The sequence below is a fragment of the Scyliorhinus torazame genome, chromosome 25, assembly GCF_047496885.1.
Source record: "Scyliorhinus torazame isolate Kashiwa2021f chromosome 25, sScyTor2.1, whole genome shotgun sequence".
In the NCBI taxonomy this organism is placed as follows: Eukaryota; Metazoa; Chordata; class Chondrichthyes; order Carcharhiniformes; family Scyliorhinidae; genus Scyliorhinus; species Scyliorhinus torazame.
The window spans coordinates 35,451,038-35,466,668 of record NC_092731.1 but is presented as its reverse complement, the minus strand read 5'-3'; the positions used below and the strand labels follow the sequence as shown (position 1 = coordinate 35,466,668).

Sequence of the window (15,631 nt, the reverse complement as noted above, 5' to 3'; positions counted from 1 at the left end):
GCTGGAATGTGGCGACTAGGGGCTTTTCACAGGAACTTCCTTGAAGCCTGCTTGTGACAATAAGCGATTATTATTATTACTTATCGCCACATATACATGCAGCCTCCTCGGCGAAGTGAAAAGCCTGACTGGTAACTTTGGGGGGGGGCAAAGGAAGATCTGTGACATTCCCTCCGAGCACCCAAGGTGGACAAACTAATCCAGGGGGTGGCCCTCAATTCCTTGTCGTTCCAACAAGACGGCCTCCGCCCCCAGTCAGAAGGTGTCTTGCTTTATCCTTGACCCTCAGAAGCTAATGTTGCTAATCAGAGCCCACTGCAAATTGGGACTGCTCTACAATCTGCTTTCTGCTATCCTGTTCAAAGAGCTGATTATTTTACAGACAGAAGAACATTGTCAGAATAGAATCAGCGTTTGTCCACAAGGGTCATCTCCTAGTCTCGAGAGCGAGAGGAAATGAATTAAAGAACAAGTTACTATTTCAGTGAACCCTGGGTGGGGCAGTGCTTTAGTTTCTAGCTGAAGAGTCTTGACATGACCTCTCTACGGGCTGCGGAGTGTTTTCGCGAACCCTGAGCTCCCATCTCAGAATATCACGGGTGGGAAGACCGGTTGATGATGGAGCTACAAAACCTGGGCCGGAATTCTCTGGCTGATTGCATTCTCTATGCCCCCCCCCCCCCCCAATCAACGCCCCCCCCCCCCCCCCTCCCCCCCCCCCGCCCATGGGTTTCGGACGGTGTGGGGGCGGCTTCAATGGGAATTCCCATTGACAAACGGCGGGAAGAGAGAATCCCGTCACCAGCGATCGTCCCACCGCCGAGAACACGCGGCTGGGGGAGTGGAAAATCCCACCCCTGTACTCCGAAACCTCTACTACCTGCTTCCGTTGAGTAAAGTCCCAAGGTAGGATCTCAAGGTCACCGAACAAAACTTTAAACCATTGTCCCTGCCTTGAAAACCCAATATTGTCCAGTGTTCCCATTGTAGAGTGACACTTTTCCGGATGGCCTGCTCCGTGACTATTCCGTCCTGTTGATCGCTAGGAGATGTCTGAGAGTCGCGCAGGAGGAGTCAGCCTCAGTTTAATGCTCTTCCCCAAGGGACAACGCCCCGTTTCCCAACGGCATGTCTGAGATTGGGAACAGTAAAGATAACTGGCACAAACCATTCTCTTGCCAATTAGACCATGAACATCCTGAGCTTATGAAACTACAACAAACTAGGTGCCAAATTAGCTGCCAGTTTAGTGCACAGAGTTAGGTTATGGGCGCACAGAATGTTGTCGAAAGGTACACAGAACGTGGATATACAAACCTGGCTGTGGGTATACAAAGCTCGGGCATAATTATTCAGACTTTGGCAGTTAGAGAGCATGGCCTTTGGTATAGGGAGCTTGGACGCAAGTGTTCCGAGCTTGCTGTATGTGTACAGAAGTTGGATTTAGGTATACTGAGCTGGATATTGGAGTTATGGACTTCGTTTGAAGTTGATCACGAGGACATCTTTTTACCTGACCTTTTCTACTCCACAATCTGGGGAGTTTATTTCCCCCTGCCTTTGTTCAAGAGAGTTACAATTTGTGTGTTAAAGCAGTCTACTGTTTCCTTTACATACAAATTACGAAAAAAAAATAACGGGATCAAATCAAATCCCGTACCTTTTAAGATATGGTAGCAAATTGCCCGAAGCACTGACCATGGTCAGTTCAAACTAAGCCATCTTTACAGACAGGTGCTGGGAGAAAGACCTCAGAATCATCCTCGGGGTTTCGACTAGTGGCCAGCATCCGCAACTACATCACCGTGACAGTTGACACAGGAAAAATGAATTGGGGAAAGGACTTGCATTCATAGAGAGCCTTTTACGACCTCACAGTATCCCAAGACGCTTTACAGATAAAGTACTTTTGGAGTGCTGTCGAGAAAGCATTACCGCTTTCAATGGTCAGCAGAATGTCTTGACGCAAGACATTTGACAAGAGGGCGCAGCAATTGTGCTCAGGGAAAGTACACGCCACAGAGGAGGTTTTGAATAACAAGTCTGAAGGCTGGAACCTCTCAAGCTGTGTCTCCTGAGAGGCTCAGAACCAGCACTTTGAGCAGTTACTTAAAAGCGGAGGAGCGTTTTTCCCTGAAACCCTCACGCCTGAGCCATAGCCTTCACCTTCAGAACAGAAGAAGGGAAATTGAAGGGGAAAGAAAAAACAGCGACACACCTAATCCAGTCACGTGACAACAACAAAAAAGTGTTGTGATAAATGCATTTTTAATAGGTGTGCATATTTGGTGACGTCATGACAAACTTGGATTGCACGTTGCTTGTTGGTAGCATTATGGTAAGGCATTGGGATCGCTGGCATGCCTGCATGCTCTCTGGGGTGGTCACAGCTCAAAGCAAGTTGTTGCCTGGTTTCAGCTTCAGACATATTTGGGGTAAACATGAGTGAAAAGTACATCGAAAGCAATCGCGACGGCTATGTCTGTATCTGATGCCACGGGTTGCACACGGGTCTGTGGGAAGGGTATGGGCGCAATGTGTAGCCGGGCAGGTGTTGGCTTTGAGCCGGGGTGACTTGAGACGACCAAACCCCTTGTGCGTTTTCTCTCTCCCAGGTTAAAGAACTTTGAGGCGGGAGGGGCCTACAAGAAGGTGTGGGGGAATAATCAGGATGGCGTGGTGGCCAGTCAGCCGGCTCGAGTGATGGACGACCGCGAGCAGATGGCGATGAGTGGTGGATACATCCGGAGGTAAAGACTCCGTTTTGCAAAGATTAGCCGCTGTTAATTCCATTGGAAAGAGGTTCCATAGGCAGCTTTTGCCACAAAGTCTACATCAATGCATATTAGTCCACATGTTACTGATCGCTGCTGGGAAACCTTATCTACCATGTTGATAACTTCTCCTCTTAAGGAGCAAAGAACAAAGAACAGTGCAGCACAGGAACAGGCCCTTCGGCCCTCCAAGCCCGTGCCGACCATGCTGCCCGTCTAAACTAATCCTTCTACACTTCCGGGGTCCGTATCCCTCTATTCCCGTCTATTCATGTATTTGTCAAGATGCCCCTTAAATGTCACTATCGTCCCTGCTTCCACCACCTCCTCCGACAGCGAGTTCAGGCACCCACTACCCTCTGTGTAAAACACTCACCTCGCACATCTCCTCTAAATCTTGCCCCTCGCACCTTAAACCTATGCCCCCTAGTAATTGACCCCTCTACCTGGGGAAAAGCCTCTGACTATCCACTCTGTCCATGCCCCTCATAATTTTGTAGACCTCTAGCCGGTCGCCCCTCAACCTCCTTCGTTCCAGTGAGAACAAACCGAGTTTATTCAACCGCTCCTCATAGCTTAATGCCCTCCATACTAGGCAACATCCTGGTAAACCTCGTCTGCACCCTCTCTAAAGCCTCCACATCCTTCTGGTAGTGTGGTGACCAGAATTGAACACTATACTCCAAGTGTGGCCTAACTAAGGTTCTGTACAGCTGCAACATGACTTGCCAATTCTCATACTCAATGCCCCGGCCGATGAAGGCAAGCATGCCGTATGCCTTCTTGACTACCTTCTCCACCTGTGTTGCCCCTTTCGGTGACCTGTGGACCTGTACACCAGATCCTGTCAAAACTCTGAAGGGTTCTCCCATTTACTGTGTATTTCCCACCTGTATTAGACCTTCCAAAATGCATTAGCTCACATTTTGTCAGACACTTCAGTCCCAAGGCTATTCAAATAAGAATTATATCCCTGCGGATTACAAACAGGCTCATCACAGCTCAGCTTGCAGTGCTGGCCCCTGGCACCCCATGGACAGCCCAGTTATGGGTTGACCATGTGAAATTGGTCCCTAGTGTTCACAGGTTAGGTTGGATTACGGGGATACGGCAGGGGAGTGTGCCCAGGTAGGATGCTCTTTCAGAGGGTCGGTGAAGACACGATGGGCTGAATGGCCTCCTTCCGCACTGTAGGGATTTGATGGAGTCTCCCACCGCAAGACACAGTAAGGCCTGAACTCCAGGGTTGACACCTCGAGGGCCCTCCATGTAGGTACCACACAGTCTGGTTCTGAGTGAGACCCATCATCGATGGGCCTGGTTTCAACCAACGGGACATCCCTGCATTTAATTCAGAGATTGCTGGTATCAGTCAGAAGGAGACTAAATTTCCACCTCCCTGTCCCAGGGACGTGGGTGTCACCTGGACCGTCCAAACTCACAAAGTTTGTCCAAAGCTGACACCAGGGGGGGGGCGATTCTCCGATATGGAGGCCAGGTTTTCGCGTCGTTGTGAACGTCGTCGCATTTCACGACGGCGCGAACAGGGCCCGGGCGCGACCTATTCCGGCCCCCACAGGGGGCAGCAGGAGCGGTTCACGCCGCTCCAGCCTCTTGAGCCGCGCCAACATGGGGTCGGAGTTCAGGGGCCGGCCGCGCCGGGAAGTAGGCCCGGGGGGGGGGGGGGGGGGGGGCGGCCCGCCGATTGGTGGGCCCCGATCGTGGGCCAGACTCCATCAGAGGGCCCCCCCCCCCTGCGGTGAAGGAGCCCCCCCTCGCCCCCCACAGGCCGCCCCCCCCCAAGCGTTCCCGCAGTGTTCCCGCCGGCAGCGACCAGGGGTGAACGGCGCCGGCGGGACTCTGTCGCGTCGGAGCGGCCGCTCGGCCCATCAGTGCCAGCGAATCGGCAGCCCCGCCCATTCCAGCGCCCGGCGCCGCGCCAAACGCGCCGGCGCAAATGATGCCGATTCTCCGCACCTCGAAGAACCCCGCGTCGGGGCGCGGTTGCTCCGATTCTCCGGCCCGGCGCGGGGTTCGGAGAATCGCCCCCCACAGGCGAGGGGACAGAAGTTGGAAGTTTTTGATCTGTAGTTCCACACCCCAAAGAAAGATAGACTGCATTTATATAGCACCTTCCACTACCTCAGGGTGTCCCAAAGCCGGTGAAGGTCCTTTGAGGCCTGGTCACAACTGCAATGTAAGGAGCACACCGACCAATTCTCACTCAGCGGGATCCCACACAGAGTTATGGCAATGACCAGATTTTCTGTTTTTACTGAAGTTGGTTAATCATCAAATTCCCACAGCACAGAAGGAGGTCATTCGGCCCATCGAGTCTGCACCGATCCTCTGAAAGATCACCCCATCTACGCCCCATTCCCCACCCAAACCCTGGAACCACTGGACACTAATGGGCAATTTATCACGGCCAATCCACCTAACCTGCAGATCTTTGGACAGTGGGAGGAAACCGGAGCACCCGGAGGAAGCCCACGCACACACGGGGAGAACGTGCAAACTCCGCACAGACAGTGACCCAAGGCCGGAATTGAACTCGGGTCCCTGGCGCTGTGAGGCAGCAGTGCTAACAACTGTGTCGCCGGGATAAATATTGGCCAGGATACCAAGGAGAACTCCCCTGCTATGGCATCATTTACATCCAGATGGGAGCCTGGGTCTCATTTTAACATCTGTATCCCCAAGATGGTCCCTCCGACAGAGAAGCACTCCCCCAGCACTGCACTGGAGTGTTCAGCTTTCATTTTCGACTGCGGGGGGAGTGCTACTCTCTGACTCACACTTAATGCGAGTAACGCTGCATTTTTCTTATTAGGGGCACATTGGCAAGAAAAAGGTAAAGCTGAACCGAAATATGGGGTAAAATTCTCCGCAATCGGCGTGATGTCCGCCAACCGGCGCCAAAAACGGCGCGAATCAGTCCGGCATCGCACCGCCCCAAAGGTGCGGAATCCTCCGCATCTTGAGCGGCCGAGCCCTAACCTTGAGGGGCTAGGCCCGCGCCGGACGGACATCCGCCCCGCCAGCTGGCGCGGAAATGACATTGCCGGGCGGCGCATGCGCGGGTGCGTCAGCGGCCGCTCGCGGCATCCCCGCGCATGCGCAGTGGAGGGGGTCTCTTCCGCCTCTGCCATGGTGGAGACCATGGCGAAGGCGGAAGGAAAAGAGTGCCCCCACGGCACAGGACCGCCCGCGGATCGGTGGGCCCTGATCGCGGGCCAGGCCACCGTGGGGGCACCCCCCGGGGCCAGATCGCCCCGTGCCCCCCCCCGCCCCAGGACCCCGGAGCCCGCCCGTGCCGCCTTGTCCCGCCGGTAAGAGAGGTGGTTTAATCCACGCCGGCGGGACAGGCATTCTAGCAGCGGGACTTCGGCCCATCCGGGCCGGAGAATCGCGGGGGGGGGGGCCCGCCAACCGGCGTGGCGCGGTGCCGGAGAATTCGGCAACCGGCAGGGGCGGGATTCACGCCAGCCCCCGGCGATTCTCCGACCCGGCGGGGGGTCGGAGAATCCCACCCCCCGAGTCAATCATAAAACCATAAGGAACCCTTCAGCCTCGAACCTGCTCCGACATTCAATAGGATCATGGCTGATCCGACATTCCTCACGTCCACTTTTCCTGCCCTTTCCCCGTATCCCTTGATTTCCTTACTGACGAAGAATCTATCGATCTTGGCCTTAAATACACACCAGGGGCAGGGGAGCACCGCCAGCCGGAGAAGTTTATCTCTGCAGCCGGAGAATCCCGGTCACGCACTCTTCCCCCACAGCTCTCTGTGACACGGAGCTCCAAGGACTCACGATCCACTGGGAGAAGAAATCCCTCCTTATCTCAGTCTTCATTTGGTTCCCTTTCACTCTGAGACTGTGCCCTCTGGTCCTAGACTCTTCCATGGGCGAAACGTCCTCTCGACATTTACCCTGTCAAGGCCCTTCAGAACCCTATGGGTGCGATTTAACGGCCTGATCGTCCCCGACTTGGTGTTGGGATGCTTGAAACGCTTCGTGAGATTTAACCGAGTCTCGAGAGGCCGCGATCTGGATCTTTCCCTCACTGGGTGTGATCCAGGTCAGGAAACTTAACTGAGCCATTGGACAGTGGTAGGGCGGCCGGGTGCTAGGTTGGCACTGCTGGGGACCAGGCCCAGGGGGGATCTTACCAGCTGGGGCGGGGGGGGGGGGGGGGGGGTAATGGGGTGTTCCCGGGGGCCTCCCAGGTTTGGGGGAAGGAGGGTCAGAATTGGGGGAGGCGGGGCTGAAAGGGGCGGGGGGGAGATCGAGGCAGCCAAACTGGCGTCCCGACCTTCCAGGAGCCTTTCCCGCTGGGCTGACCAGGAGGCAATGACTCAAGTGCGGCCTCCACGGAGAGAAACTCCCCCAGGCCAAAAGAAACGGCAAAGCTCATGGTAAGATTCTTGGCAGTGTGGATGAGCAGAGGGATCTCGGTGTCCATGTACATAGACCCCTGAAAGTTGCCACCCAGGTTGAGAGGGTTGTTAAGAAGGCGTACGGTGTATTAGCTTTTATTGGTAGAGGGATTGAGTTTAGGAGCCATGAGGTCATGTTGCAGCTGTACAAAACTCTGGTATGGCCGCATTTGGAGTATTGCGTGCAATTCTGGTCGCCGCATTATAGGAAGGATGTGGAAGCATTGGAAAGGGTGCAGAGGAGATTTACCAGAATGTTGCCTGGTATGGAGGGAAGATCTTTGGCGTCATTCTCCGACCCCCCGCCGGGTCGGGGAATCGCCGGGGGCTGCTGTGAACCCCGTCCCCGCCGGTTGCCGAAGTCTCCGGTACCGGATATTCGGCGGGGGCGGGAATCGGGCCGCGCCGGTTGGCGGGCCCCCCCCCGCTGGATTCTCCGGCCCGGATGGGCCGAAGTCCCGCCGATAAATTGCCTGTCCCGCCGGCGTGGATTAAACCGCCTTTTGAACGGCGGGACAAGGCGGCGCGGGCGGGCTCCGGGGTCCTGGGGGGGGCGCGGGGCGATCTGACCCCGGGGGGGTGCCCCCATGGTGGCCTGGCCCGCGATCGGGGCCCACCGATCCGCGGGCGGGCCTGTGCCGTGGGGGCACTCTTTCCCTTCCGCCTCCGCCACGGTCTCCACCATGGCGGAGGCGGAAGAGACTCCCTCCACTGCGCATGCGCGGGAAACTTTCAGCGGCCGCTGACGCTCCCGCGCATGCGCCGCCCCAACATGTCATTTCCGCGCCAGCTGGCGGGGCAACAAAGGCCGTTTCCACCAGCTGGCGGGGCGGAAATTCCTCCGGCGTCGGCCTAGCCCCTCAATGTTGGGGCTCGGCCCCCAAAGATGCGGAGCATTCTGCACCTTTGGGGCGGCGCGATGCCCGTCTGATTGGCGCCGTTTTGGGCGCCAGTCGGCGGACATGGCGCCGTTTCGGGAGAATTTCGCCCCTTATGAGGAAAGGCTGAGGGACTTGAGGCTGTTTTCGTTCGAGAGAAGAAGGTTAAGAGGTGACTTAATTGAGGCATACAAGATGATCAGAGGATTGGATAGGGTGGACAGTGAGAGCCTTTTTCCTCGGATGGTGATGTCTAGCACGAGGGGACATAGCTTTAAATTGAGGGGAGATAGATAGAGGACAGATGTCAGAGGTAGGTTCTTTACTCAGAGAGTAGTAAGGGTGTGGAATGCCCTGCCTGCAACAGTAGTGGACTCGCCAACATTAAGGGCATTCAAATGGTCATTGGATAGACATATGGACGATAAAGGAATAGTGTAGATGGGCTTTAGAGTGGTTTCACAGGTCGGCGCAACATCGAGGGCCGAAGGGCCTGTACTGCGCTGTAATGTTCTATGTTCTATAAAGTGCCTCTGAAGAGGTGGTTCTCGGCGTTGTAGCCTGAAACCGGACATAAATATTTTCCACTTATATTGGGGCCTTTATGTTCTAATGAGACCACATCTGATTCTTCTAAATTCCAATGAGTAGAGTCCCAACCTGTTTAACCTTTGCTTCGAAGACAATCCCCAGTTCCTTCCTAATCTTCAGTAGTTCCGTTGGGAACGTTGCGAATAGGCCTCTGATTGCTGCAGCGAGATTTCTTGGAAAGGCCAGGGTTGGATCTCGGTCAGCTGGTCTGATTTCCTCTCCAGTGAAAGTCTGGAGGCAGAGCTGTCCCATCCCCTCCACTATTGGCTTCAGCTCAGTCAGTTCACTCACTGAGATTTGGGATTTGGCAGCCGGGACCCAACAGAGGTCACCCGCAACAAGCGGCGGTCCGGGCTGCCGCAGGTCCTAACACCGTGTTCCTTGGTCCGATTTCAGAGTGACAGAAGACGCTCGGGAAAATGAGATGGAGGAAAACCTGGATCAGGTGGGCAGCATCATCGGAAATCTGCGGCATATGGCGCTCGACATGAGCAACGAGATTGGTTCCCAGAATGCCCAGATTGACCGGATCGTGGTTAAGGTAAGATGTTTAGTTGTATTATTGGGAAATTCTCCGTGAAAAGCAAACGTCCTGAAGTGTGAGGCACTCCCAAAGTGGGAAAACATAGGACGGGAGACACGATTAATCAAATAGTTGGGTGACAGTGAGCTTGGATTTTGGAAATCTGAAGACAAAGGATGGTGATGAGGGGGCGATTCATCCAAAATATTTTGAAGTGTCATTTTGGGTGAGTTTGCCGAAGTGTTTTTCTCTGGCTTTCTGGGTGCGATCCACACCGGTTTTCATCCACACTTTTTAACGCACGATTTAACGGGGAAAAAACAGTCCGTTGTGAGCGGGGTTAGCGGGATCACAAGGGGGACTGACCCGCTATCAAATGGCACTATTTTTTTTAGAGTCTCGGCGGGGAACCCCCTCCCCGAGGCCACACTCCTTCGCATCTTATGCACTGAGGACCTCCGCTCATCAGATGGCGCTCCGATCTCTCAACCCCCCCGACGCAACCCATGGACCCTCCTCCCCCAATGCCCCAACTCACCTGTTGGGGGGGTAGTTGAGCCACCTCATACGGGCAGGGCACCAGGTGCAGGTAAAGTGCCACCACCTCGGCACCTTGGCACTGCCGGCTTGGCCGTGCCACCTGGACACCGTGGAAGTGCCGGGATGGTGCCCAGGTGGCACAGCCTGATTACCCAGGTGGCATAGCCAGGGCACCCCGGCGGAACTGTAGTGCCAAGGTACCCGGGTGACACCAGCAGTGCCAAGGTGCCACACTGCCCAGAGGCCGATCACCTGGGGGCCTCTGATTGGCAGGGAGACCCCCCCCCAAGTGCAGTGCCGCCTGGTTCCCGTTTGTGGGGACCAGTGCTAAACGGCGCCCGGCTCGGGTCTCCTCGGCGAGGCTGGTAGATCCCGGGAGCCGGTTAGATCTGGTGTCGGCAGAGTTAAGTGAGCTTTTGAACTCACTTGCTTTTCAAGTATTGGTCTCTCTCTCTCTGTGAGGATAGACCTCTTGATAACAATTCTAAAATTAACATTGACTAGTTTGATTGATAAGCTTTTGTGCATGAGCCATAATATAGGCACATACGCACACACATATTCATAAACGCCCAAGCATGCATGTACAAACCCGCATGCACACATACCACATGCAAATGTAGACGCACACACATGCATACACAGGCATGCACATATGAACACATTCACACGCATATATATGCACACACACACAGATATGCATATACGCACACACATACACACAAGCATATATATATAGACACACACATGCATATATACACACACATATGCATGCATACAAACACACACATACATACATATATACACACATACATATGTACACACATGCATGTGTATCCACATATACACACATGCACACATACACACACACGCATGCATATGTACACGTACACACACATTCATATATGTACATACACAAACATGAGCATATACACATACACACACATATGCACAAATACACATCTATATGTACAAGTACACACACGCATATATGCACACACACACACGCACATATACATGCACAAACAGTTTGTGCACAACACAAACATATGGACGCATGCAGGCGCGTAAGCGTGGTCACACATGCAAGCATCACCTACACGAGTAAGCGTCGATACCCGTGGGTGTACCACACCAGAACCAACACCTCCAGAGCAACAGAAAGAAAACTCTTGCTGTGCTGCCCCATTAAAGCTGCTTCTATTTTCTCTTCTAGGGCGACATGAACAAAGCTCGCATCGATGAAGCCAACAAGCACGCCACCAAGATGCTGTGAGCTGCTTCCAGACAAGAATCCTCCTTTCTGCCAGATTTCCCCCATCCCATTATCCATTGCAGCATCTGAAAGGTTCCTGGAGGGGCAAGTCCCTATTGCTGTGATAGGAAACCACGAGGTTCAATATTATCCTGTACATTTTAATTTATTTTATAAGTTCTCAGTGTAGCGGATGTTTCCAGTTGTGTAAGGTGTATATTTCAATGTCAATGTGTGTAATTGCCTGCCCAGAGTGAGCTACGTGTACTATTTTGTTTTAACCTCTGTGCTAATCGGTCCTTTTTATGAATGAATTGTTCTCTGTAATCACGTGATAAACATGAGCATGAAACCAAGCTCGATGTGCACAGCTGAATTCCAATAAATGTCCAGCAGATCCCTCGACCTTCTTTAAAATGTCAAACCAGTTGATGGAAGGGAGGGGCTCCTCTGAGATCGGGGACTGATGCAGAGATCACGGGCAGCCAGGAGGAAAAAGAGGAGGATTGGACAGAGACAAAGAGCACAATTTTGTGATAGGAAAACGCGGCGTGACTTCACGCTGGTGAATGCTTTGCGGTGCAGATTGCCAGAGCTGCGAGCTCTCCCGGTTTCCTTTAATCGCCTGGCAGCTGAGACTTCACTCCTATTATTTCTTGGGTAAGCAAGCTCTGACTTTCGCTACTTCTGTCGCGGCGGGAAACAGGGCGCCAGCCATCGGGTTACGAGGGAAATGGGAATTAGGGCTGAATGGGCGTTGATCAGAACTGAGCTGGCCTTGTTCCTTCTGAAGAGCCCACCCTCACCTTGCGTTCTTAGCGAGAGCAGGGGTTGCATTTAGAATGACGTGAGATAGCTAGATAGTCCATTAATTGCTCTTAGAAATAACGGGTTGCATGGGCTGAATCCCTCACGCAGGAAGCGTCAGAAATGCAGTCAGCCTCTGAAAAATAAATAAAGGTCACATTTTGTGGAGAGGCCCTCACTTTAGAGGCAGTGTTAACTCAAACCATTATCCGTCCCTTCTCTTCCTGTTCCCTGCCCTTGTAACTGAGGTGGAAAGTTAAATTCAAGGCCTCGCTTTATGGACAGTAAGAAGTCGTACAACACCAGGCTAACGTCCAACAGGTTTGTTTTGAATCACTAGCTTTCGGAGCACAGGTGAGGAAGGAGCTGTGCTATTGGACTTTAACCTGGTGTCTTAAGACTTCTTACTGTGCCCACCCCAGTCCAACGCCGGCATCTCCACATCATCGCTTTATGGACACATCTTGAAGCCCCATCAAAACATTAAACAAAAGAACAGGAACTGGAACTGCGTCCGATCAATCGAAAACGACAGGCCAGTCGGTCAGGGCATTTTCCAGACCAGTGGCGTCATTCTCCGACCCCCCGTCGGGTCGGAGAATCGCCGGGGGCTTGCGTGAATCCCACCCCTGCCGGTTGCCGAAGTCTCCGGCACCGGAGATTCGGCAGGGGCGGGAATCGCGCCGCGCCGGTTGGCGGGCCCCCCCGCTCGATTCTCCGGCCCGGATGGGCCGAAGTTCCGCCGATAAATTGCCTGTCCTGCCGGCGTGGATTAAACCACCTTTTGAACGGCGGGACAAGGCGGCGCAGGCGGGCTCCGGGGTCCTGGGGGGGGGGCGCGGGGCGATCTGGCCCCGGGGGGTACCCCCACGGTGGCCTGGCTCGTGATCGGGGCCCACCGATCCGCGGGCGGGCCTGTGCTGTGGGGGCACTCTTTCCCTTCCGCCTCCGCCACGGTCTCCACCATGGCGGAGGCGGAAGAGACTCCCTCCACTGCGCATGCGTGGGAAACTGTCAGCGGCCGCTGACGCTCCTGCGCATGCGCCGCCCGGAGATGTCATTTCCGCGCCAGCTGGCGGGGCAACAAAGGCCGTTTCCGCCAGCTGGCGGGGCGGAAATTCGTCCGCCGCCGGCCTAGCCCCTCAATGTTGGGGCTCGGCCCCCAAAGATGCGGAGCATTCCGCACCTTTGGGGCGGCGCAATGCCCGTCTGATTGGTGCCGTTTTGGGCGCCAGTCGGCGGACATCGCGCCGTTTCGGGAGAATTTCGCCCCAGTTTCTCACTCGCTTCCGGTCGCACGCGTTGAAATTATAAAGACACTGTCCACTCTGGACCGTCACAAAGTGGAAATCGCTCATTATTATTGCCAATAGTCTTTCTTCCCCCTCCCCCAGGAGACATCATTGATATATTTTGCAAATCTCATTTTAGACATTGGCCGGAATTCTCCGGCCTTTGGAATTCTCTTTTCCAGCGGGTATCCCAGCGGCGTGGGGCGGCTTCAATGGGAAATCCCATGGGGGGGGGGGGGGGGCGGGAATCCCCCCCCCCCCGCTAGCGAATGGCGCCGGGCCGGGAAACACCCGGCTGAGGTGGAGCGGCGAAACCAGCCCATTGTTCAGTTGTGTGACTTTGTGGCGCAGCTACTGGGGTGTTTGAAGTGTCGTGGAGCCCAGGCAGAGGTCATTCCGTCCATCCTGATTCCGCTGGCCCCATTGGTAGAGTTTATCCAGTTAGATTTCCCCCATATTCCCGGCAAATATGTCTCCCCTCCGAGGTATTCACCCCTTTTGAAAGTTACTATTGAATCGGCTTCCGATGCGCGTTGAGACGACGCGTTCCAGCGATGCTTGTGGCTAAGACAGGACACTTACCCTGTTATAGGATCATGAAAAATGTCAATACACAAGCGAATCATGACTCTCGCTTTCAATACTTTCCGCGCACCCAGTTCCACCTTAAACAAGACTAAAGAACAAAATGTTGGTCCGTCAAGCAGCATCTGAGGAGGGAGAAACGGAGCTAACATTTCAAGTCAAGCCCTTTACTCGGTTCCCATGAAAGGTCATTGACCTGAAACGTTAATTCGGTTTCTCGCCCCACAGGTGCTGCCTGACGTGCTGAGTATTTTCTGCTCCCGTTACCGGTTTTCCATCTTTCTCAGTGTCTTTCTTTCATTTCCGTCCGAAATGATTTGGGTTCCGCTACCCCTGGGTTGTAAATGAACCTTTGTCACAACAACACTTGCTTCAACCTATCAGAGCTTGTCTGGGTCTTCACTTCCTCGTCACAAGTGCCAGGAACATAGGAATTAAGAGCAGGAGGAGGCCATTCAGCCCCTCGAGGCTGCTCCGCCATTCAATCAGATCCTGGCTGATCTCTTCCTGGTCTCTAATCCACCTCCCCACCTGTTCCCCATTTCCCTTTAACTCGTATTTTTAACCAGAATTATATCGATCTCCTTCTCGAGATTCTCGAGTTCCTCCTCGTCTCAGTTCTGCCCCGGAGAGATCAAGGCCGGGATTCTCCGTCGCGAGTCTGCCCCGGAGTGATCAAGGCCGGGATTCTCCGTCGCGAGTCCGGCCCGGAGAGATCAAGGCCGGGATTCTCCGTTGGGAGTCCGGCCCGGAGTGATCAAGGCCGGGATTCTCCGTCGCGAGTCCGCCCCGGAGAGATCAAGGCCGGGATTCTCCGTCGCGAGTCCGCCCCGGAGAGATCAAGGCCGGGATTCTCCGTCGCGAGTCCGCCCCGGAGAGATCAAGGCCGGGATTCTCCGTTGGGAGTCCGCCCCGGAGAGATCAAGGCCGGATTCTCCGTTGGGAGTCCGCCCCGGAGAGATCAAGGCCGGGATTCTCCGTCGCGAGTCCGGCCCGGAGTGATCAAGGCCGGGATTCTCCGTCGCGAGTCCGGCCCGGAGTGATCAAGGCCGGGATTCTCCGTCGCGAGTCCGGCCCGGAGAGATCAAGGCCGGGATTCTCCGTTGGGAGTCCGCCCCGGAGTGATCAAGGCCGGGATTCTCCGTCGCGAGTCCGCCCCGGAGAGATCAAGGCCGGGATTCTCCGTCGCGAGTCCGGCCCGGAGTGATCAAGGCCGGGATTCTCCGTCGCGAGTCCGGCCCGGAGAGATCAAGGCCGGGATTCTCCGTTGGGAGTCCGCCCCGGAGTGATCAAGGCCGGGATTCTCCGTTGGGAGTCCGCCCCGGAGAGATCAAGGCCGGGATTCTCCGTTGGGAGTCTGCCCCGGAGAGATCAAGGCCGGGATTCTCCGTCGCGAGTCCGCCCCGGAGAGATCAAGGCCGGGATTCTCCGTCGCGAGTCCGCCCCGGAGAGATCAAGGCCGGGATTCTCCGTCGCGAGTCCGCCCCGGAGAGATCAAGGCCGGGATTCTCCGTTGGGAGTCCGCCCCGGAGAGATCAAGGCCGGATTCTCCGTTGGGAGTCTGCCCCGGAGTGATCAAGGCCGGGATTCTCCGTCGCGAGTCCGGCCCGGAGAGATCAAGGCCGGGATTCTCCGTTGGGAGTCCGCCCCGGAGTGATCAAGGCCGGGATTCTCCGTCGCGAGTCCGCCCCGGAGAGATCAAGGCCGGGATTCTCCGTCGCGAGTCCGGCCCGGAGTGATCAAGGCCGGGATTCTCCGTCGCGAGTCCGGCCCGGAGAGATCAAGGCCGGGATTCTCCGTTGGGAGTCCGCCCCGGAGAGATCAAGGCCGGCATTCTCCGTTGGGAGTCCGCCCCGGAGAGATCAAGGCCGGCATTCTCCGTTGGGAGTCCGCCCCGGAGAGATCAAGGCCGGGATTCTCCGTCGCGAGTCCGCCCCGGAGA

At 55.1% G+C, this 15,631-nt stretch overlaps 1 protein-coding gene across 1 annotated transcript in view; it reads left to right on the top strand.

Moving 5' to 3' along the window:
- The window catches only part of LOC140402481 (synaptosomal-associated protein 25), a 209,997-nt gene extending 198,594 nt beyond the window's left edge, over positions 1 to 11,403 (top strand). The window contains exons 5-7 of the mRNA XM_072490305.1: positions 2,616 to 2,750; positions 9,084 to 9,228; positions 10,967 to 11,403. Coding sequence (XP_072346406.1) covers positions 2,616 to 2,750; positions 9,084 to 9,228; positions 10,967 to 11,026 — 340 coding nt within the window. The 3' untranslated portion in view covers positions 11,027 to 11,403. The remainder of the gene's footprint in view (positions 1 to 2,615; positions 2,751 to 9,083; positions 9,229 to 10,966) is intronic.
- The last annotated feature ends 4,228 nt before the right edge of the window (positions 11,404 to 15,631 follow it).